The sequence below is a fragment of the Myodes glareolus genome, chromosome 12 (assembly GCF_982192425.1).
Source record: "Myodes glareolus chromosome 12, mMyoGla1.1, whole genome shotgun sequence".
In the NCBI taxonomy this organism is placed as follows: Eukaryota; Metazoa; Chordata; class Mammalia; order Rodentia; family Cricetidae; genus Myodes; species Myodes glareolus.
The window spans coordinates 84,837,352-84,858,954 of record NC_142037.1 but is presented as its reverse complement, the minus strand read 5'-3'; the positions used below and the strand labels follow the sequence as shown (position 1 = coordinate 84,858,954).

The following is a 21,603-nucleotide window of genomic DNA, read 5'->3' as shown; positions in this document are numbered from 1 at the left end:
TTCATTTCTTGTCTTATCTTTGGTTTCATACATTTGCTCCAATCTTTTTGTTGATACTTTCATTAGTTTGGAAATTTCCAAGCTATTATTCTCCTTTTTTCTTCCTCCTGTCTTTCCTTCTTTCATCCTTCCCTCCCTCCCTTCTTTCTTCCCTACCTCCCTTCCTTCCTTTCTTCCTTTGTTCCTTGCTGTCATACTGAGACCCTAATTAAACATAACTACTTTTTTAAAGTTACTACCAAAACTCCCTAAGCTCTGGTAATTTTTAATTTTCTAAATTATTTTTCCTCTGGATTTCATTTGAAACTATCGTTTCTGCTGTTCCTTAGAGTTCATTATTTTTTATTCTTCAATTACCAATTCATTTTTAATCTCACTCAATACATATATTTTTATTCTATGTATTGCAGATACTAAAAATGCTTTATTTATTTTATATGTGTGGATATTTTGTCTCATGCATGTATGTGAACCACACACATGCCTGACACATGTGGACACCAGAAGAGGGCATAGGGCTCTCTGAGACTGTACTTGTAAGCCATCATGTGGGTGCTGAGATATAGCTGTCATCCTCTGGAAAAGTATCCAGTGCTCTTAACAACTGAGCTGTCACTCCACTCTCAGACACATTGTAGATTTTATCCTAGAGTCTCCTTTAAGAACAGTTGGTTTTTGTTTGTTTGGGGATGTAAATCATTTGATTTTTACTAATAAAACACTTGGGAACCAGATACTGGAATAAAAGCCTGCTAGTTGACAGAGGCAGAGAAAGTATCCCTTGACCTTCCTCCTCTACTGAACTTCCTCCTCTGCTGACATCCCAGAAAGCACTTTCTCTTATTCTGTGGCAAACAAGACTCCTCCAACTCATTGTCCCTCCCCTCTACTTCATATGCCGCTCTTTCTCTCTCTCTCTCTCTCTCTCTCTCTCTCTATATATATATATATATATATATATATATATATATACACACACACATATATATATATACACATAATACATATATATACATATATGATTCCCTTTTATTCTCTGTGCTTTTTTCTTACTTATCAACTGATTGCTTGCTCTGCCTCTGCCTCTTGACCTGTGGTTGACTTTATTTAATCTTGTTAACAGTATTCAAGCAGAATACTCTTGTGTTAAACAAGCTCTTGTATATTAAACAAGGGCTAAGCCATACAACAACTAGAAACAGGTTTTTCAGTAAATAATGCAATCTTGGGATTCAAGTGTGAACAAATATCCTGCACTAGCTAGTTGTCTTTCTAAAAAGTATACATGGAACTTTTCAATGTGTAAGCTATAATTATATCTCTTTGTCACTTAATTTGACATTCTAAATCTAAAAGCTTAATTGGTTCTAAATAACTTTAGGTTAAATATTTTCTCTATGTGATATTGATTATATCTGTGCTGCTTTCCATTCATAGTTTTGATTTTTTACTGATTTTTTTATTGAATTCTAAATATGTTGACCTTATCTTTTTGTGTGATGAATTTATTTTCCATTTGAACTTGTTCTGAAATTGGTTGAGGCACTCACAGTACACATGTGTGTTTATATGTGTGAGTATACATGTGTATACAAATGAGTGTGTATATGTGTTTACATACAGGTATGGAAGCCAGAGGACAATCTTAGATGTTTTTCTTAGGTAATGCCTACCTTGATTTTATTGAGATATGGTCTTTTGGTCTCTATTAATCCTACTTGTCAATTAGGATTAGCTAGCAGGCCAGAAAGCCTTGGCTTCCACCTGTCTCCACTTGCCCTGTGCAGGGATTACAAGTACTGCTTGATGTATCTCCTTTCATTCCTTTACTTGCTTTTAAATATGGGTTCAGGGCATTGAACTCAGGTTCTGATGCTTTCATTGGGAGTAATTTACTGACTGAGATGCCCTGATATTCTCAGTAATACATATATTTTTTAGAAATTGCTTTCAAGATTTGTAACATGAGACAGAATCAGGGCTGAAGCTGATTTTTTTTTGTTTTTTAATACTGAGGAAAGACAAGTATTTGTTCTTTGTTCAGAGTTCTGTGAATTGTGATAATTTCCATTGTGGCCATGGTTCTCAGACCTGTGCCTCTGAGTTCACAATATCTGCATTTAGATAGCTTTTTTTCCAGTCTTTGGTTCCTCCAATATTACCACTCTCCAGTCTTCAGCTGAGTTTTGAGGAAATTTTCTGTGTCTTGGAAGTTTTCTCCTCTCTAATACTCTGTTAGCTCCTCCAGCATCCACAGATGCTCATCTTCAACTGATCACTCTGAAAGGGACGCCAAACTCTTGCTGGGTGTGCTTCCATCCAGCATATCCTGGAATGTTCATATTCTGGAGATAGAAATCTCCTGCACTCCTTCTCCATTTCTGACTAGTTGTATCAGTCAGTCAGTCAGTCAGTCAGTCAGTCAGTCAGTCAGTCAGTCAGTCTGTTCAGTTTGCTTGTTGTGGTCTAGCACTACTGTCCTTTAACCTCTACCCCATCTTGTCCTCTACTCACCCTCATTTCCTATCTCTTCCTCCTCCTCTTTCACTTCCTCCTCCTCTTCTTCCTCTTCTTTTTTTCTACCCCCCACCCTACCATCTCTCTCCCTCCTCCCCTTTCTCTTCCTTTCTTCTGCCTGCATATGTTTATTATACATGGTGTTGAATTTTATTTACAAATTTTCATACACACATATAATGTACTTTAAGAACTTCCCTACATTCCTGTGCCAATCCCTCTGCTCCATCTTTCTCATCTTTTGTTCCTTCCATTAGTCTCTTGGTTTCTCTAGACAGTTTCTCTGATACTTTCTTATCGTATGCCCATTATTTAATATATTTCCGTAAAATCTAGGACATCTGGTGACTTTCCTAATACAGCACCCTATAATTATAATGTAGAAAGAGGATTGGCACCCATGTTTCTGAGGCACTGTTGAATACTTCATCCAAATTCTTACCTGAAAAGGACGATAGAAGCACACATACTAAAGGGTATGCCTAATATTTTAAAATAGCAGCTAAATAGCAAGTAAAACATCTTATGTTCTATTTAGTTTTTTATGATAAAAGCATCTGGAAAGTTAAGTAAAATGTCTAGCTATTTGCTTAACCATCTGGAAGATATCTATACTCTTAATAATTAACTACAACATAGTTCTTCCTAATATTTATGCTGGTATGATCCAATATAAATGTTTCCTACAGTAATCTTGAGCCTTTTAGGATGTAGTGTTGTTGATACACTAACAAGCACTCTGAGCATGAATGATTGTGCTCCTGTCTGTGACTGTTGCAGTTCATCTGAGTGATGCATAGCACATTAAGAAGGTAGAGTGCATCACTGCTTTACTCTGCATGTGGACTCCAATATGTAGGCAAGACATGAATAGAATCACTCAGAAACTGGGAATTTCTGGCATAGTGCAACACATGAAAAGCACCCTGAAATGCACTCATCTTCGTGGGTTCACCTGGTTCTTCTGTGTTGTCACTGAGGAATAAGTTATCATTTTGCTTAACTATGTCACAAGAATGCTGAATATTTTCACTTTGATAATCAATATTTATAATTTAATATCTTTAATTTTACAACTGTAATTCACAGGAAATTTTTCACTGTGTCAAATCACAAAATATTTTTAATACAAATACAGTTTTTACTGCATCTTTATAAGGATAAGGAAGTAAGTTGTAAGACATCTCTCATGAGAGGATGCTTACGGCTGTGAGAGTTTTAATATGTCCCTAGAATGATAGGATATTACAATTATAGAGTCTTGTCCTGTTTTATCACTCTTCACCTTACTCTTTTAAAGCAGGGTCTCTCACTGAGCCTGGAGCTTCGTATTTTTTGCTACAGTGGTGGCTAGCAAATGCCAAATGATAATCCTGTACTCACCCTCACCTAGACACTACAGTTTTCCTGACTACACCTAGCTTTTCACATGGGTTCTGGAAATCTGAACTCATATCTTGCTTGCACCCAAAACTTTCTTACACACCTAAGGTAGCACCCATACTGTCTGCACTTTTCCTAATGACTTTTTCAAACTTCTAATCTTCTAATGTCACCCACACCAATCTTCTAATGTAGAGTTCTTATCATCCTATATTCTACTAAAATGGGTTGTATTTTTAACACAATATTTTTGTTTTTATTTCTATCTTCACTTCAAATCTTCATCTTTATATCAAATGAGCTTTTCTATTCAGAAGCCTAAATAAAATATTAAAAATAATGTATTTTGCCCAGGGAACTAGTTAAGGCTTATATAGATATTTTTAAAGCGGATTTATAGCGTTTTTAATTTAAAGCTATCGGCTGTTGACTATTTTGCATTCTATACACAGTACAGAGATGGAAGGGTGCAATAACTTTTCTTTCCCATCTTAAAGAGCAAGGCCAACATCCCTATAACAAAAGTCAGCTTAACAAGAGAAATGTATAACAAATCTTCTAATTAAAATCTTATATGACATGGAACCTTCAGACATGAAGACCTGAGGAACTAGTTGAACCCATTTTCACATTTGAAAAAGGATTGTCATATAGAAATGGGATTGGACAGAAAGGTGCATGCTAATGACAGTAAATTAAGGTATCCAGTTAAAGTTATTTTCTTGACCTTTCTGTGGAGCTTTCATTTCTTCTGGAAATGACACAACATTTCTCTGGAATTATGGGTTTGAGGGGGACAGGAGTGTGGTCTTCTGGAATTTGTGGTTTGATTTGGAAGAAAGGAATTCTGAATTCTCCCACAGAGTTTGAAAGAGAAATTCTGGTTTATATGATTCACTTCAAGGGAAGAAAAGTCTGGGAGACAGTAGTACAGGATAAAGTTAAAGAGACCTTGCTTCTGAGACCTTCCAAATCTTCTTCAGTTCACCCTGACAAAGTACCATGCTTGGAAATTGCATTCCAAGCTCTCAACAGCAGAAAACTCTTTGGGAGTAAAATCACTATGTCCTGATTGTCTTGGTTCTGGAAACCTGATTGGGAGAAGAGGGAAGGAAGGACTAACACAAAGACACACATTCAGTAAAACTGGGATCAGGCGGAATCCAGAACCTCAGTGTTGTAGCACAGAAAGCAGGGTTAACTAGTCAGTAGAAGATCTTCGTAAGGGTGCAGTGCAGAAGGAGAAAGCTGAACACTCAGCCAGCACTTACACATGAACTGGAAGAAGGCTTTGCCAATTCCCTGGGTCTGAGGCATCAAGGTCCTTATCATTAGTACACATGGACTCAGGATGTCAGCTGCTTCCTACATAAAACTATTTTATTTGGTTTTCACTTGTGAGGAACAATTTAGCAAGGTATGGTTTATTCTGTCTTGTAAGTTAGGGGAATGCATTCCAACATGAAGAGGAAGACATGGTTAGAGCAGGGCGGCCAATTTGTCAGAAAGCAGAGAGTAAGCAGAAAGTGGGGCTGTCTAAAACACCTTAAGGCCTACCCACAGTAACCATAAAAGCTCCTCCTTCCAAAGGTTCAACAATCTCCTCAAAAAGCACAACCAGGTAGGGGGCAAGTGTTCAAACACATGAACGTATTGGTACATTTCCCATCTAAACATCATCATTCTAGAATGGCTGGAACAGGAATGGGTTCAACAGCGGTGTTGTGTATATAAGTGGAAGAAAATGAATGTCATTCCAAGAGATAACTGAAAGGATTTGTAAAATTTTGTATGTCTTTTTTATAGTTATCATTGTCCTTAATGCCTTTGCCACACCTTTTTCTGAAGTCCTCTGAAAGTATACAGAACATGGCTTAATTTTGTAGAGTGTTATATGATAATTTATAGCTTTAGGCAAGAGATTCAAAATACTATTTTCTGTTCCTAGGAGTGCCAAAATCTAATTAGATGTGCCACATTTTTTTTTCATATACATATTCCAGAAAGTGATTTTAGCTTCTGGGAATAAATAATGGGAGAGTGATGTTTAAGAACTTCACCTGGTATCCAATGAGAATCAGATGTATCACACATCAGCATAGAACATATAATGTGATACATCAGTGTATTTTCTATAAAAATATACACCATAGTGTACATTTTCTATGATGAACTGTAATTAAAACCCATTCATATTATTTCATGGGTTGTCATAGCTACTCTTTTGTCAATCTCTATATTGTAAGAAAATAGTTTATGACAGTGATCAATTTAAATGAAACCACTTCTGAAAGAGTAATTGTTCTAATGAAAAATGTTGGATATTTTTTCCCTCTATCTTTAGATAGACTTATTTGCATAACTTTCAACTCTATGTGTTGAGGGAAATATGTCATGAAGCATTTTTTCTTGATAGAGACACACATTAGGCTTTATTATTTCTGTTTTAATTAATGTTCAGAGTTCCATGAAAAGATTGTCTTCAAAACATTTTTAGTTAACTGAACTGACAGAGTAGGCATAAAATTAATGAAAAAAAGCAGAACTAAAATTGAGACAAAAAGAAGAAACTAAATTATCTATATTTTCTTAATCAGACTAGATATTCTGAAGTTGTAGTGTATTTTAACAAATAAAACTCTAAAAATTTTGTGAATTGAAAATATTTTAAGTATGTTTTACATGAATAGCTAAACTATATAAGTGATAAACCTCAAATATTTTCTTGTATTTAGTTATTAATTGTGGCTCTGAGTTGTAAGAGATTGGGGTACATACGCATTGTAAATAAAATCTTGGTCTTATGAACTTAACCATAAAATGCTAGAGAAATGTCCATACAACCACTTCCCTCATTGTTTTAATAAAGCGTGAGAACCTGCACAACTATGCTTGTTTCACACTAGTGATATTTCCATTGTTTTGTGTGTCAGGGCGTAATATTTATTAGGGGTAAGCATTTGTTATCATAATAAATATATGTCAATTGTCTTAACATTTTCAAACCTTTGGCTAAGCACTTGCTAGATTTGAGTAAACACCTTAGTTTTCTATTTTTTTATTTTTGTTTTAAACCTACAATCTCTAGATGAGAAATTTTATCTTAGCTAAATGTTTGATATTTGACATTGCTAATTTTGTTTCTATTTTCAATCCACATTGTATCAGTGTATCCCCCCCCCCCAAATTATCCTAATGTTAGTTAAAGAATAAGCTATAATATATAAATCTGCTTTATTGGGAACACATAAATTCCAAGACACGGTGAAATATTCATTGGAAATCACCAATTGAGATCCAGTGTCCCTAGGATAGCCTTTAGAATCACAGAATGTGTCTATTCAACGGCTTATGGCTCCTTAAAGACCTGATGTAGCACATAGCTGCCTGGAAATATCCATATAAATCTTTACATTAAATAATGGATAAGTTCTAATTTACTTTTCCTTTTTGGAGCTAATCAACATTTAAAGAGCTTTCTATTGTGCCTTTGTACACACCTATGCACCTTGCTTTGCACACCATTACTTCATAGAGGTATGTTTTATTATCACTGCCTGATGGGCCCTGTCCCTGATGGAAACTGTGTAAACTTTTCTTGATCTGTGTTTGACAATTGTTCCTCTTATTCTGACATGAAGAAGAATCATGTAGATGAGTTGTCCAGCTGATGCTAGACTAAGATTTGTTCCAGTTATAGCAAAGGTCCTCCTTTTTCCTTTTTATTTATTTTAAGATAATCTTTTTTTATTTTACATACCAATCCAGGTTCCCCTTCTTCCCTTCCTCCAGCTCTTCCCACCTTTCTCCTTCCCTCTCCTACCCCCATCTACTCCTCAGAGAGGGTGAGGCCCCCCATGGGGAGTCAACAAAGTCTGTCACATCCCTTGAGACAGTACCAAGACATTCTGCCATGTATCTAGGCTCAGCAAGATATCAAGCAATGGGGAATGGGCTCCAAAATGCCAGTTCGTGCAATAGGGATAAATCCTGAGCCCACTGCCAGTGGCCCCACACACTGTTAAAGTCACACAACTGTCATCCATATTCAAAGAGCCTAGTTGGATCCTATGCATGTTCCCCAGCTGTCAGTCTGGAGCCAGTGAGCTCCCACTAACTTGTTGGGTCAGCTGTTTCTGTGTGTTTCCCCATAATGGTCTTGACTCCTTTGCTCATGTAATCCCTCCTCCCTCTCTTCAGCTGGACTCCAGGAACTCAGCCCAGTGCTTAACTGTGGGACTCAATGTCTGCTTCCATCAGTTACTGAATGAAGGTTCTATGATGACAATTAAGTTAGTCATCAATCTGATTACAGGGTAAGGCCAGTTCAGGTACTAGTTCCACTATTGCTAAGAGTCTTAGCTGGGGTCATCATTGTGGATTTCTGGGAATTTCCCTTGTGTCAGGTTTCTCACTAACCTCATAATGGCTGCCTCTATTAAGATATCTCTTTTCTTGTTCCCTGTCCTTTTCCCAACTCGACATCCCCTTCTCCTCCTCCCCTTCCCAGGGAAGGTTCTTATTTTCACTCTCATAATCAGTCGAGGAACTCAGACTCTCTTTTTTTCATGGAACAAGAATAATGTGGGTGGTTTCTTTATCTTTCCTTGCCTTACTATGATCATCAATGGTGTATTTTGGACTTAGAGAGAAAGTTGTTTCTTTTGGTTTGAAAGACGGACATCACATTGAACTATAAGTGACCATATCAGCTGTGAATCATTTTATAAGTAATGAAAGGAACAAAAGACCATAAGGAGCATTCTGTGCATCTGTAACTGTAAAATCAGCTAATAAATGCTAACTTTAAAGATTTGGACCATTCAGCATACAGCAGTAGTATTTATATTTTGGGGTATGTATGACTGTAATTTTAATTGAAAATGCATATGAAATATTATTCATCAATCATTAATAGATGTTATTACAATTTCTATATTTCCATTTTAAAATTGGCATGCCTCTATTGTTCAATATTTAGCAAAAATTAAAAATGCTTATAAATATCCTCAAAATTCAGCATATTTAATATTTTGGTGTGTTTTCTTTCTTATTTTTTTTCCTAATAGATACTAAGTTTTATTTTGCCATGTTCCTTTTTAAGCACTTACGTTAGTGTGCATCTTGAATTGAGATCTGGAAAGCGTAACTACATAAGCAATAAGTGGGGAAATCTGAATATTTGCTAACACTTGTCGTTGTGGGTTTTCATACTGTTCACATTTTGACTCCTGTTAGCCATCTATGGAATTACTGGATTTTTACTAGCCCCTTGTCAGTATTTAATCAATAAAAACTCACTTTAGATCTCATGAACAATGTTACACACTTCAACTTTATACCACATATAGTCAACTTTGTGAGGTAGATACTATCGTACAATTTTATCAATAAATGCGGTGGTGGTGTCACTCACCCTTAATCCCAGCACTTAGGAGGCAGAGGAAGGCAGATCTCTGTGAGTTCAAGGCCAGCCTGGAACACAGAGTGAGTAGTAGGACAGGCCCCAAAGCTACAGAGAAACCCTGTCTCAAAAAACAAAAAAACAAAACAGAAAATATGAAATTATGATCATGAATTACAAGATGAATTAGTATCATCTGTTTTAAGCACTGTTTGATACACAGATTGAATTGTCTGTCTATTTTAATGTATTTTAAATGTTCAAAAGTGAGTAATGTCTATTTCAAAAATATTTCCATTTAAAAGTTTTAATTAAAAAGATTTAAAATTTTCTTTTCTTTCATAGTTTTTATTAAAAATTTACTTTTCATCTTACATACAAACTTCAGCTTCCCCTCTGTCCTCTTCTCCTGCCCACCTCACCTTTCCCACTTCCCATCCCCCATCCACTCCTCAGAGGGTGTACAGCTTTCCTTGGGGTCTGGCCTACCAAATTGAGGCAGGACCAAGTACCCCTCTTACACATATCAAGATTGAGCAAGGCATCCTACCATAATGAATGGACTCCAAAAAGCCAGTTCATAAGCCTGGAAAAGGTCCTGGTGCCTGGGAAGAGGAGACTCTTCCCAGCAGAGCAGGCCACATTAACTGCTGCCCACATTCGGAGGGTCTAGATCGGTCCCATGTAGGTTCCCCAGCTGTCAGTCCATAATTTTACAGATGTTTAGAAAATAATACTAAAGAACTCAAGAGATGTCTTTGTTGGAACAATGCTTGCTGAGAAAACCTGAGAACTGCTGGTGAGGTATGAGGAGGGAGAGAGCATGCAGTGAAGAAGCTCCTTTAGGAGGCTGGCAGCTCAGTGGTGGACTACGAAAACCAGCCTGATGGTGTGGAGCTGATGCTATTCATATTACAGTCAAATCAGGGCTAGAAACTCCTTTTGGCTGGAGTTGAAAATGGCCAAATTATAGCAAAAATGGTACCGACGGAGCACCAAAAGTGTGGTACTACATTTATGAACCTGGTAATGAATTCTTGGGGGTGGGGCAGAAACTGGGAACTTTGGAACTTGTCCAGATACTGAGTGGGATGGGTAAGAACTTTCAAGGACTTTAATATTCTCACAACTCCATTATGGCTTGGCCTCACACATTCACCTGTGAATATGTAGGATTGAGATACAGCAGATACAGCTGGTGGTGATCATAGAAATGGCACAGCCTTTTTATTCCTTCCTTTTTTTCTTTATTAAGAAGTTTGACTTACACTGGGGTTTATAAGGCAATTTAGTTTAATTGTTCTTTGTAGAGAGTGCATAGCCAGACTGTTAATAGGATCACACTCAACCTCCAGCCTTGTAAATTCTGTGCTTTTTGTAAAATTGCTTAATAGTTCTCTTTCTCAATTTCCTCATCTTTGAATTGACTTCCTTCACACACAGTGAAGATTCAATAAATGAGTCAGAGGTTTTTTTTAGAACAATGCTTGACACCCAAGGACACATATAGTTATCAGTTCTTAAAAATAAAAAAAAAATACCAAGAACTGTAAAACCAGGTAAATTTAAATTAGATTGTTTTTTATTGTTTTAAGGACACTAGAAAATAAGATTTGTGTTTTATTGCCACTCCCATAATCGAGATGAGGTATTGTTCCTAAGAGCTCACTGTGTGAGTGCTGGGGAAGCTGTGAGCAAGGCTATGGACTCTTCCTGAGATCTAATGGCTAGAATGTGGGATCATTTTAAAACAAGTGATATTAGAACACAGGTTTTTACAAAATAGTTGCCAGTCTATAAAATTTTCTGTAGGATTCCACTGAAGTTAAGAAATTCTTCTCTGCTTTCAGTTGTTAGTTTGTTTTTGAGACAGGGTTTCTCTGTGTAGCTGTGACTATCCTGGAACTCACTAGGTAGAGCAGGTTGGCCTTAAACTCACAGAGATCCACGTGCTTCTGTCTCCTGAGTGCTGGGATTAAATGTATGCGTCACCACACCTGGCTTACTTATGCTCTTTTTCGTGCTATCAGTTTGCAAAGAAGAGCATAAGAAATGCAGCTACCTCTAGAGAAAGTCTGCAGTGGACAGATGCTGTTTTGAAAACAATGAATGTTTGGTTGTAATTCTTTTTAACTAATGTAAATTTCAGAATTGTGGGATTTTGGTAGGAGTTGGGGAAGGTGAAACATGATTAAAATACATTATATGAAAAAAATCTATTAAAAGTGACAACTAATACTCAAACAACCATTTATCTTAATTTTAAACCTTACTGGATTGACTTATCTAGGAATCTGATGGGGAGAGCATGGCTCTGTTTGTATCTGTGAGAGAATTTCTAGAAAGGATTAACTGCAATGGAAGACAACTTTGAGTGTAGGCAGTATTATTCCATTTTATTCTGGAGCTCTGACAGAATAAAATGATGGAAAGATGAGAGAAGGGGTGGAGAGGGGAGGAGAGAGAGAGAGAGAGAGAGAGAGAGAGAGAGAGAGAGAGAGAGAGAGAGAGTTATGGGATTTAGAAATTATTTACTATGTAAGAGGGCATATACCTAACACTACTCTAACAATCACTTAGCTATCTCTTTTAACAATCCTAGCCTTTTAAACACACCTGTCTCCTGACAGCTTGTCACACTGATGTTATGATACATCAATGTTGATCACTCTCCAGAATGTTATTTATGTCTAATTCATTTTCCCATCTATGGAGACAAAGTGTTCAGTGCAACTGTATTCATAGAAATAGTCATTGGAATTTTTTTTTTCATTTCTCAATAGCTAATCAAAAAGAAAAAAAAAAGGTAATCAAAAGCCTAGCGTTTCTGTTTGGGGACAAATTTGCCTGTTTAGCCTGTGTGCTATTCTCTTTGTCTGTTGGCTAGTCTGTAGTTATTAAAGACTATGTGTTGGATTGTTTACTAGCATCCTGTAGTTTGGACAGCACAATGAAATTTGCATAACCCATTCAGCTGTTGCGGAGAGAAGCCTGCTGCCATAGTGAGGATTATGATGCCCTTTATCAGACAAATTCCCAAAATAAGAGTGACCTTTGCAAAGCCACATGCAAATATTTATTATCTTAGATATAGCTAACTTCTCAGGAAAGAATGAATTACCTTTCTCGGTCATTAAATGGGAAATCCACAATACATGGTTTCCCCTTTTTCTTACAGCAAACTCCCCACTCCCTCTGCTTCCATGCCCAAAGTGCAAGACTCAGAGGGATTGACTGTCCTTTCCAGTTGTATAAAAGAAGAGCTTGCTTGTTTCATTTATAACTTAACCAGGCCATTGTCCGAGAGCTGATCCCTATGGAGATTATTAAATTGTTTTGTTCTGTTTTGGTGCTGAGTGCTGCACAGGTAAAGCACCTACTGCAGCTCTGAGTCGAGTCTACCCCTCCTATATCTTTTGAACCTTGGGATCCTAAGCTTCACTCTGAGTTCAGAAGAGGAATGTCAGAATCTCATGTGTATCATATATAAACACCACATATCCTTCCATGTAAACTGGGCGATGGGAATACAAACTGAAAATTTTATTAAGGATGTATATCACTTTTTAACAAAATTTTTAAAATACAGATTTCTCACATTTAAGGGTTGTCAATTTAAAAATAAATGAAAACTTTATTTAAAACCTTTAATGAAGTTTCTGAATCAGAACACTTGAACTACTGCTCGGAAATATTTTATAACAATTATAAGCTAAAATCATAATTAAACTAATAATTTAATTAGTTTAACAGTCTAATGAATAATATAAACACACAAGCTAGTTTCATAAAATAGCCATTCTTCCTGAAGCTAATTATGATACCTTCTTTAATTGTAGTGGTTTATGAGGTCTGAATATCATGACACAGATAAGTTTGAGACATATCAATGTACAAACTCAACAAAATATTTTCTTCTGAAAAAGAAATATATTTTTAAAAAAGAAGGGAAGAGCTACACTTTCTTGCAGCATTGTGAAGTTGATGATCCCTGTGTTTGCCTTTCAGATCCCCAGCTCAAGGGCATAGTGACCAGGTTATATTGCAGGCAAGGCTACTACTTGCAAATGCACCCCGATGGAGCTCTCGATGGAACCAAGGATGACAGCACCAATTCCAGTAAGTGACTGACTGAGTCTGCTACTCAATGGCGTTGTGAGATACGTTTGTAAATGCTTGGTTCTCTTGGCTTGTTTCTAGTTGCCTACTAGAATCCATGTATCATTTCACTGAGACCACCTGCATAAAGGTACTGATGCAGAAGGAGGCAACTTTGGGGTTAAACTGAGTGTATCTTCTTTACAGATATTTCCAGAACATTACTTTTTATCTCCTAATCATAACAGTTAAGCATACTAAAGCATTGGTATAAAAGTTAATATCCTTCTCATAAGAGAGATTAGTCAGGCTATGTACATATAAATACATTGTACAAAACATTTAATTACCTTATTCAATAATATTTGTGTTAATTAATTTAAAATATATGTATCTTTTGTGATATTGATTTTTTCCATTTGCTATTTTTGTTTTGAACTTGTTTACATTTTTCATGGGGTATGTCTAAGACTTTCCTTTCCAAAACTGTTTTATTTTTCATTTATACTCTGATCTCTGATTTCGTCTAATTTCACATGAGTTCTAACACACACACACACACACACACACACACACACACACACACGCACGCACAATTTTTATTGCTGGGCTCAGTAAAATTCAAAATACGATATATAACTCTTAGGCCATGAGCAAGAATGATTGCCTGTCCAGTTACCATTTCTCTTCATAATAGATTATACTTCATTAGAAGATAAGAAGACTTGATACATATAATGAAATCAAGTTTAGTCTGACTCATCAAGTTATCAGACAAAGACTCTGAGAACAATTAATGATGGGTAATAAGCTGGTTTACACATGATGCTTGCATTTGGAATGTTAGTATTTTTCTTTTTCCTTTTATCTGAAGCGAGCTGAAATTTATAAATAGTGTGTTTATATTACTAGTTTTGGGGGAGTTGCTTCAATTCCATATGTGTGTGTGTGTGTGTGTGTGTGTGTGTATGCACATATATATGTATATATGTGTGTGTTTTCCCTTGTTAATCTTCCCTTTCCTTTTTTGACATATTGTATTTTTTCTATTTTGTCTTCCATTTTTTAACGTTGAAATGTTCCCTAGATTATTGTTGCTTGACTTATTTATCGCTTTCTCTTTTTTAATTTCTCTTTTTTATTTTTTCCATTCAAAATGTACACTTCCTCTCCTCCTCCCATTCAGCTCCAGCTTCCCCACTCACCCTCCTCACTCCCCCTCCCTCCTTAAGAGAGGGCAGGAAATCCTGCCCTGTGGGAAGTTCATGGCCCTTCCCCCCTACATCCAGGATTAGGAAACTTTACATCCAAATAGACTAGGGTCACAAAAAGCCAGTACGTGCAGCAGAAACAAGTCCCAGTGCCTTTATCAATGGCTTTTCAGTCAGCCCCCATTATTAGCCACAATCAGAGAGTTCGGTTTGATTGCATGCTCATTCAGTCCCGGTCCAGGGTCCAGCTCTCTTTAGATCAGGCACACTGTCTCAGTGGGTGGACCAACCCCTCAAGGTCCTGACATCCTTGCTCATCTTCTCCCTCCTATTATTTGGAAAAAGAGAGGAAAAAATAATCCAGGCACAGGGAAGAAAGAAAATAACAATTGGCAAGGTCTCATGAATAAAGTATCTTTCATAAGATTAGAGTTTGAGTGGTATCATCTGCACAAATCATGACAAAAGTTTTCAAGAAAGGAAAAGAAAGTTGCAACCAAAGGAAAGAGCTGCTTCTTTGGACTGCTTTCTCCTTTCTTTGGCAAGGTGTGGGGTGCATGAGGTAACAGTATGTGCATGTGTAGAGCTGGTTGTCTGAAATATACAAAAGTTGCTTCACCACCCAACAGGGTTTAGGATGGCAGTTCTCACATGAACCACAATCTAGGCACAGGGACATCTTTATTTTTATTCCTCTTGGCTTTGCCTCATTGCTTTTTAATTACATAAATTGCAAGAAGAGTAGAAAATAATTTATCTGTGTTTTTACCTAGTGCCACACATCATCCATGGTCAGTTCCACATTGTTAACTTGTAAATGATAATTGCTTGCATTTTCCCCACCAAAATCCTGAGGAAAGAAGGACAGTGTAATTTTTATTATGGCTATGCTACATTTTAGAACTTCTCTGGTTACTATATTATATTATTTTATAATATTCATATTACTCTTTGCCTTTGGGAATTATATTGTCTAGTTGACTTGATATGTTCAGAAGTTATCATGCTTTTTTAAAAGCTGACTAAAGAGATTAAAATAAATAGATTTGAAATTGTCAGGTTAGGTAATTTACAAAGACAGATGCAAAATTATATTTTACCTTAAAATTCTGTACAGAATTTATGACTTATCCCACAGTGCCCATCCTTTCAGAGTGTGGGAGACAATAAAGACAAGAATGAATATAGTCCTCACACACAAAGAAGAAATACAGAGAGTTGTCAGGACAAAGCTTGGAACCCAATGACATCATACCATACTCAATATTAAATAACAGAAATGAAAGGGAGTAAATCCTTTTTCTTTTTCTATACATCACAACCCTCCATAATCCTGCATAAGACAGTTCAATATTCCTTTGAATGGTGAAAACAGTACTCAACTATTCATATATTAACCCCCAAATTAATCTCTGTGTAATTATGAAGACCATTGCTGTTGTTTTACTTTCATCAATAGTGGGGTGCATATATGTTATGATCTGGGGAACAGGAATTTGTAATTATTTCAAAAGAGCATGTAGCTTTCTCCATCCTGTACAGCATGCCCCTGAGAAGAAAGCCAGACCAACACTTGCTGCAGTCTTAGCTTGCAATTATGTACAGAGTAGCCTTAGAATAAATCACATTGCCACAAGTTTTAAGAGACATGTATTTTGTAAAAGAGTTCAAGGCCTAAAGTTAAGACATTTTACTTATACATTTAAATAGCTGGAGACTTTTCTCTGTCCTGATCAGTTTCTGTCCTGCCCACTGGTCCCCACAGCCTCTTACGAAATAATCATTTGTAGGCTTAATATTAATCATAATTATTGGACAATGACTCAGACTTTTACTGGCTAGCTCTACACATGAATTACCCCATTTCTAATAATATGTGTATCACCATGTGCCTGGTGACTTACTAGTAATGTTCTGGCATCTTACTCCTTTAGTGAATGCTGGCATCTCTCCAGCTCTGCCTTATTTCTCCTTGTCTCTCTGTTTGGATTTTCCACCTAGATATATTCTGTTATTCCATAGGTCAAACTGGCTTTTTAAATTAACCAATGGTAATAAAACATATTCACAGCCTACAGAGAGACATCCCACATCACATTTATATCAAAAGCTGTGTACTTCCCAGGAAGATTCCCATTAATAAAAAATAAATTCAAGTTAAGGAGTTGAATGAGAGTGATAATTAATAGCTTTTTTGTTAATACCACTTGTACTAAAAATATTTCTGAAATACCCACTGAAAATTCTGTGTGTAGCAAGATATTATGGTTGATAATATCCAAGATGATATTGGTGAGTAAACTTTGTGAAAATATACTATATTAGAAGGTAAGAAAAAATAGAAATATAAATGGATTTTAACTTACTAAATTTATAGAACTGAGCGTGGTTCACTTATATTTTATTTATAACTTTATAAAAATTAATAAATCATATACTTTCTTTAAAACTTGCAAAGAATTTGATTTTATTAGTATCTTGTAAGCTTAACCCATGGGAGACTACACATCTTTTCTTGTTTTTTTTTTTTTCTGGCATTTCATGTTGCTGCTTCCAAAGTAATTTAATCTGAGAATTGCTTCTGAACTTCTGTCTTACACTGCACTGCAAGTGTCCAGTCACACAGTACAGAAAATGACAGTCAGCTTTCAAGTTGCACTTTTTAAATTCTGTTCCTTGAGAATACCTATCGATGATTTTATTTTCTGGAATCTAGTAATGTCAGACTTTGATAGTAGAAGTATAACTACAGCCTTGATTCTGTTCTGCCTCCCAAACACTTCAGAATGGTGTGCGCAAGCCAGCTAAGGAGAAGCTAAAGCTGGGATGCTCATTTTTCAATATGGCAGTAGCTTCTTCATCATAAAGGAAAACATTTTCTTTAGTTAAAACTTGGAAAAACAGAAATACATATGATACGTTTTAAGTGACAGAAAGAGAAGGGAGAGTGTTGCTGAAATGCTTTGTTTTACTGTGTGGTGACGGAACACCTTTCCTTCAACAGCACTGTTCAACCTCATTCCAGTGGGACTGCGTGTCGTTGCCATCCAGGGAGTGAAGACAGGGTTGTACATAGCCATGAATGGAGAAGGTTACCTCTACCCATCAGTAAGTGACACGCCAATGACTTTGGCACTCAGTGTGTTGCTGGAAAAATAAGAAAAGCAGCAATAGAAATTAAAGATGTGTGCATAAATTCTGCTGCTTTGACTTTGGGGTTTGGTCCTTACAGGGTGGTTGCAGGAGTTGCTTGTTAATTATTCCTCAGTGTTTGGTGACAAGAGCACATCTGAAGGAATAGGAATCTTACATCTTGAAATGTGTTTGCTGCATTTTAAAAGATGACCTAGTTCATAGAATCAGTAAGATGTTGTTAGTATGATCATTTCATTTCTGATTATAAATGCACTTCTTTTTGGAGACTTTCAAAAGAAGTGTCATGGGTACACATATTTTTTTACTAATTTATTTTTACTCTGTTTAATAACTGAATGTTTATTTGGGTCAATATGGTATGTCAATCTTTTTCTACCTGGAGATTTAGCCAAGGTTATTAATAGACTTGTCACCTTACCAGCATAGCTTTTATTAAAGCAGTGCTTAAATGTGCTTTCATTTGAAATATACAAAATATTTACTGTTTTCATCATACATGTGGTGACCACTAGGATTTATTTCTACTTGATAAGTGTCTCCTCTTTCCCCATCACTCTCTTGGAATCCAAAAGTTTGTATTTCCTAAAAGAAAACAATATGACTTTTGAAAGACAAAGGAGCACAGTTGTCTCTCAGCCTCTGTAGGCAGTGCTTCCAAGATCTGTGGATACTACAATCTGGGGACACAAAGTCATCCTTATGAAATTTGTGTGTTGACTACATTTCCTCATGTATACCATATTTACATTTTTGAAGACAATTATACAATGTGAATAAGAATAGAATTGTTGTTTTATGTATTTATTATGGAGCAATCATATGAAAAAGATCTATATATGTTCAGCACAGACACAAGATTTTATATAATGCTATGATTGGCTAGTTTGAAGGTATATATACTAAACCAGTGGATAGACAGGAACAATTTTATTTGTTTTAATAGGAATTCCTATAATGGAGATATTTTAGAGAAAAATATTTATAATAATGAAGTATCTATCTCACACAAATCTAGACATCAATTTCTGGATTTTTTTTATATTTATCAGAAACTGACCAGTTTTTCTTTCAGATAGCCTCCACTGGATTTTTTTTTTCATTAACTTATTTTCCACCAGGTATGCTTTGCTCATGAGCACATGACTATAATAAGTTAGAATCTTGTTCCATTGCTGGCCAAAGAAATACATATTTTATCATGAATGCTTTTTCCCATTATTCCTTTAGCGTAAATCAATAGATTAAAATATATTTTTCTCTGAGTTTTCTTTCCATTTTCATACAAATTCTTAGAACATTTGTTATTATTAACATAATCAGCAAACAACTGTAATATTTATTTATAATAATATCATATATTTATATATCAATAACGTATGACTTTATCCACATATATTATGTAATAAACATTCTCTTCAGCCTTCCTCAACAGGTAATTTATTTTTCCAGCACTTTGGAAACTCTGTCAAAGGGTTTCTGCAATGTAGCCTCAGAATCCCTCTTATCTAATATCACCCAAGGGTATTCCAAAGCTCAGAACTAGGTATTACATTATGCAAATTGTGTACTGCTGCAGGAGATGAATATGCAGCATGCTGTGAGCAAGATCAAGACAGAATTTTCTATAACTTATCTAGGAAAACATATACAAAAAGAGATCATTTCTAGAGATGACTCACTTCAGATACAATTCAATTGTACTGATTTGACATTTGTTCAGTTATTTTTGTTTATTTATACCTAAGTAATGTCTTTGAATAATCTGAATATCACTAGATTTACTACAAACCACAGCATCTAATTCTTTCTTTCTGTTCAATTTTTTTACTTCATGATTGTTCTCTTATGCATATGCTATTATCAGAGCATGTATGTTTGTTTTATCCTTTTGTTACTATGGGCAGTGTTTTTAATTATTGCTTATTTTCAGTCAGGTTATAATTGTAATATATTCTTCTCTAAAGATAGATTAATCTCTTGAATATGAGTTTTTGCCTAGAACAAATTCTAGTATGTTTAGAGCAATGTACCAGTACAGTAACATTGAAAACAAGGCAGCGACTCCAAGTCCTTAAATATGGCTTCCTTGTTGAGGATTAAAAACTTATGAAGTTGCTGAGGGGAACAGTATTTGTACCTCTAAGTATTCAAAGATCTTGATGCATTGTCTTCTTCTGGTTTCATGGGTGGTTAGCTTCTGAACATCCCCTACGGTGGCTTGAGTCTCTGACTTACAGCTTTTGTTTTCTTTTCTTCCCATCTTTGGCACCATGAACACAGCTTATTTCCCAGCCAAAGCTATCTCCCTAGCCTAGCTTGGTGGCAGGGAGGGACCTGTTATCATTTCTACCTTCTGGGAAAAGACTTTAAGAAAAACCCAGGGCAATTTCAAGTCTTTTCTCATACTCCATAGTTAAAATGCTCCATTGATTTAAACTAAATAGAGTTTTAACTTTAAATATTTTAGTGAAGACAATGTTATTTCATAATTACTAATTGCATAATAAGTCAACAAGCACCTACTAAGATAATAATATAGAACATGTTGTGTAAATTATTCTGCTTTATAATAAAAAATATTATTTTTTAATTAATAAGTTAAAGTATAATAACTGTAGTAGTATTTGTATAGTGTGCAGTATTCCAGTCATGAATTAATTCACCTGATCCTCTTGGCAACCTTTAATATAATATAATAAATGTAATTAATATAATATGATATAATTTAAATAAAATAGACACTGATATTCAGACTGCGTAAAAGTTTACCATATATCCTTGTAGTAGACAAAAGCAACAGAATCTGTTCAGAATTTGATTCACTACTTTACACTTTCAGATAGTTTACTATTCTGTCTCCATTTGAGATATTTTTCATTATATGGCCTGGCATCTGTTATAACAAGAACCTAAAGGTGCATAATGATATAACTAACAGCCTTTGGAAGAATAAACTTCATTTTAGGACGCTCAGTAAGAAACAATTTGAGGGACAGACCAATTGGCTCAAAGGTTAAAAGCAGTAACTGCAATTCCAGGGGACCTGAGCTCGGTTACTATAACACACTTGATTTGACTCACAATCACCTATAACTCAGGCTCCCAGAGATATGATTTCCTCTTCTGGCTTCTGAGGATACACACAGACACACAGACACACACACACACACACACACACACACACACACACACACGTTTGCTACTGCAATGCACACACACACATGACTAAATCTTTTAAAAAGGAAATTTAAGTTAGTACCTTTTTGTGTAATATTTGAAACCTATTTTTATCACAGATCTGTTTCTGGGGGGTTGTATGTAATAAATATGCCATTCCAAGTACATTATGTTCCTTGACCTTACACCAGTTATGGACTCGAGGTACAAATTTCTCCTGCAATCCCTTGTTATCTAAATGAAGAAATTCAGTGTGTCCATAATGATAGCTCTACCTTCTGTGATAGTTCTACCTTGTGTGAACAAAAACGCTGTCTTGACTAAAGTATAAATGATCATATTGCGAGCACTGGAAGAAGTTATTGCCTGTGGAAACTTATCTTTCATATGACAAAGCTATTGTGCTCCTAAGGATGACAGTATGTCACTTGATATGTGTGTCAAGGGATTTAATATTGTACGAATGATTTGCTTGGAGATATAACACAAGCTCTCAAGTCAGAGGATAAAAATCAGCAAACATTCTGTACAAGAATTAAACAGGTTAAAATACTGCTTAATAAAAATGTTGTTTAAGCTAGTTAAAATAACCTCCTGTTGTGCTAAGGGAAGCAGTCAGGTGTTTTGTTTTGTTTTATTCGTTTTACCGAACAGCTT

At 35.7% G+C, this 21,603-nt stretch overlaps 1 protein-coding gene across 4 annotated transcripts in view; it reads left to right on the top strand.

The window, feature by feature from the left end:
- Window positions 1-21,603, top strand: part of Fgf14 (fibroblast growth factor 14) — a 594,874-nt gene that overhangs the window by 424,075 nt on the left and 149,196 nt on the right. For all 4 annotated transcript variants that reach the window (XM_048421999.3, XM_048421998.3, XM_085698167.2 and 1 more), the window contains 2 exons: window positions 13,313-13,423; window positions 17,618-17,721. In XM_048421999.3, the coding sequence (XP_048277956.1) occupies window positions 13,313-13,423; window positions 17,618-17,721 (215 nt within the window). The remainder of the gene's footprint in view (window positions 1-13,312; window positions 13,424-17,617; window positions 17,722-21,603) is intronic.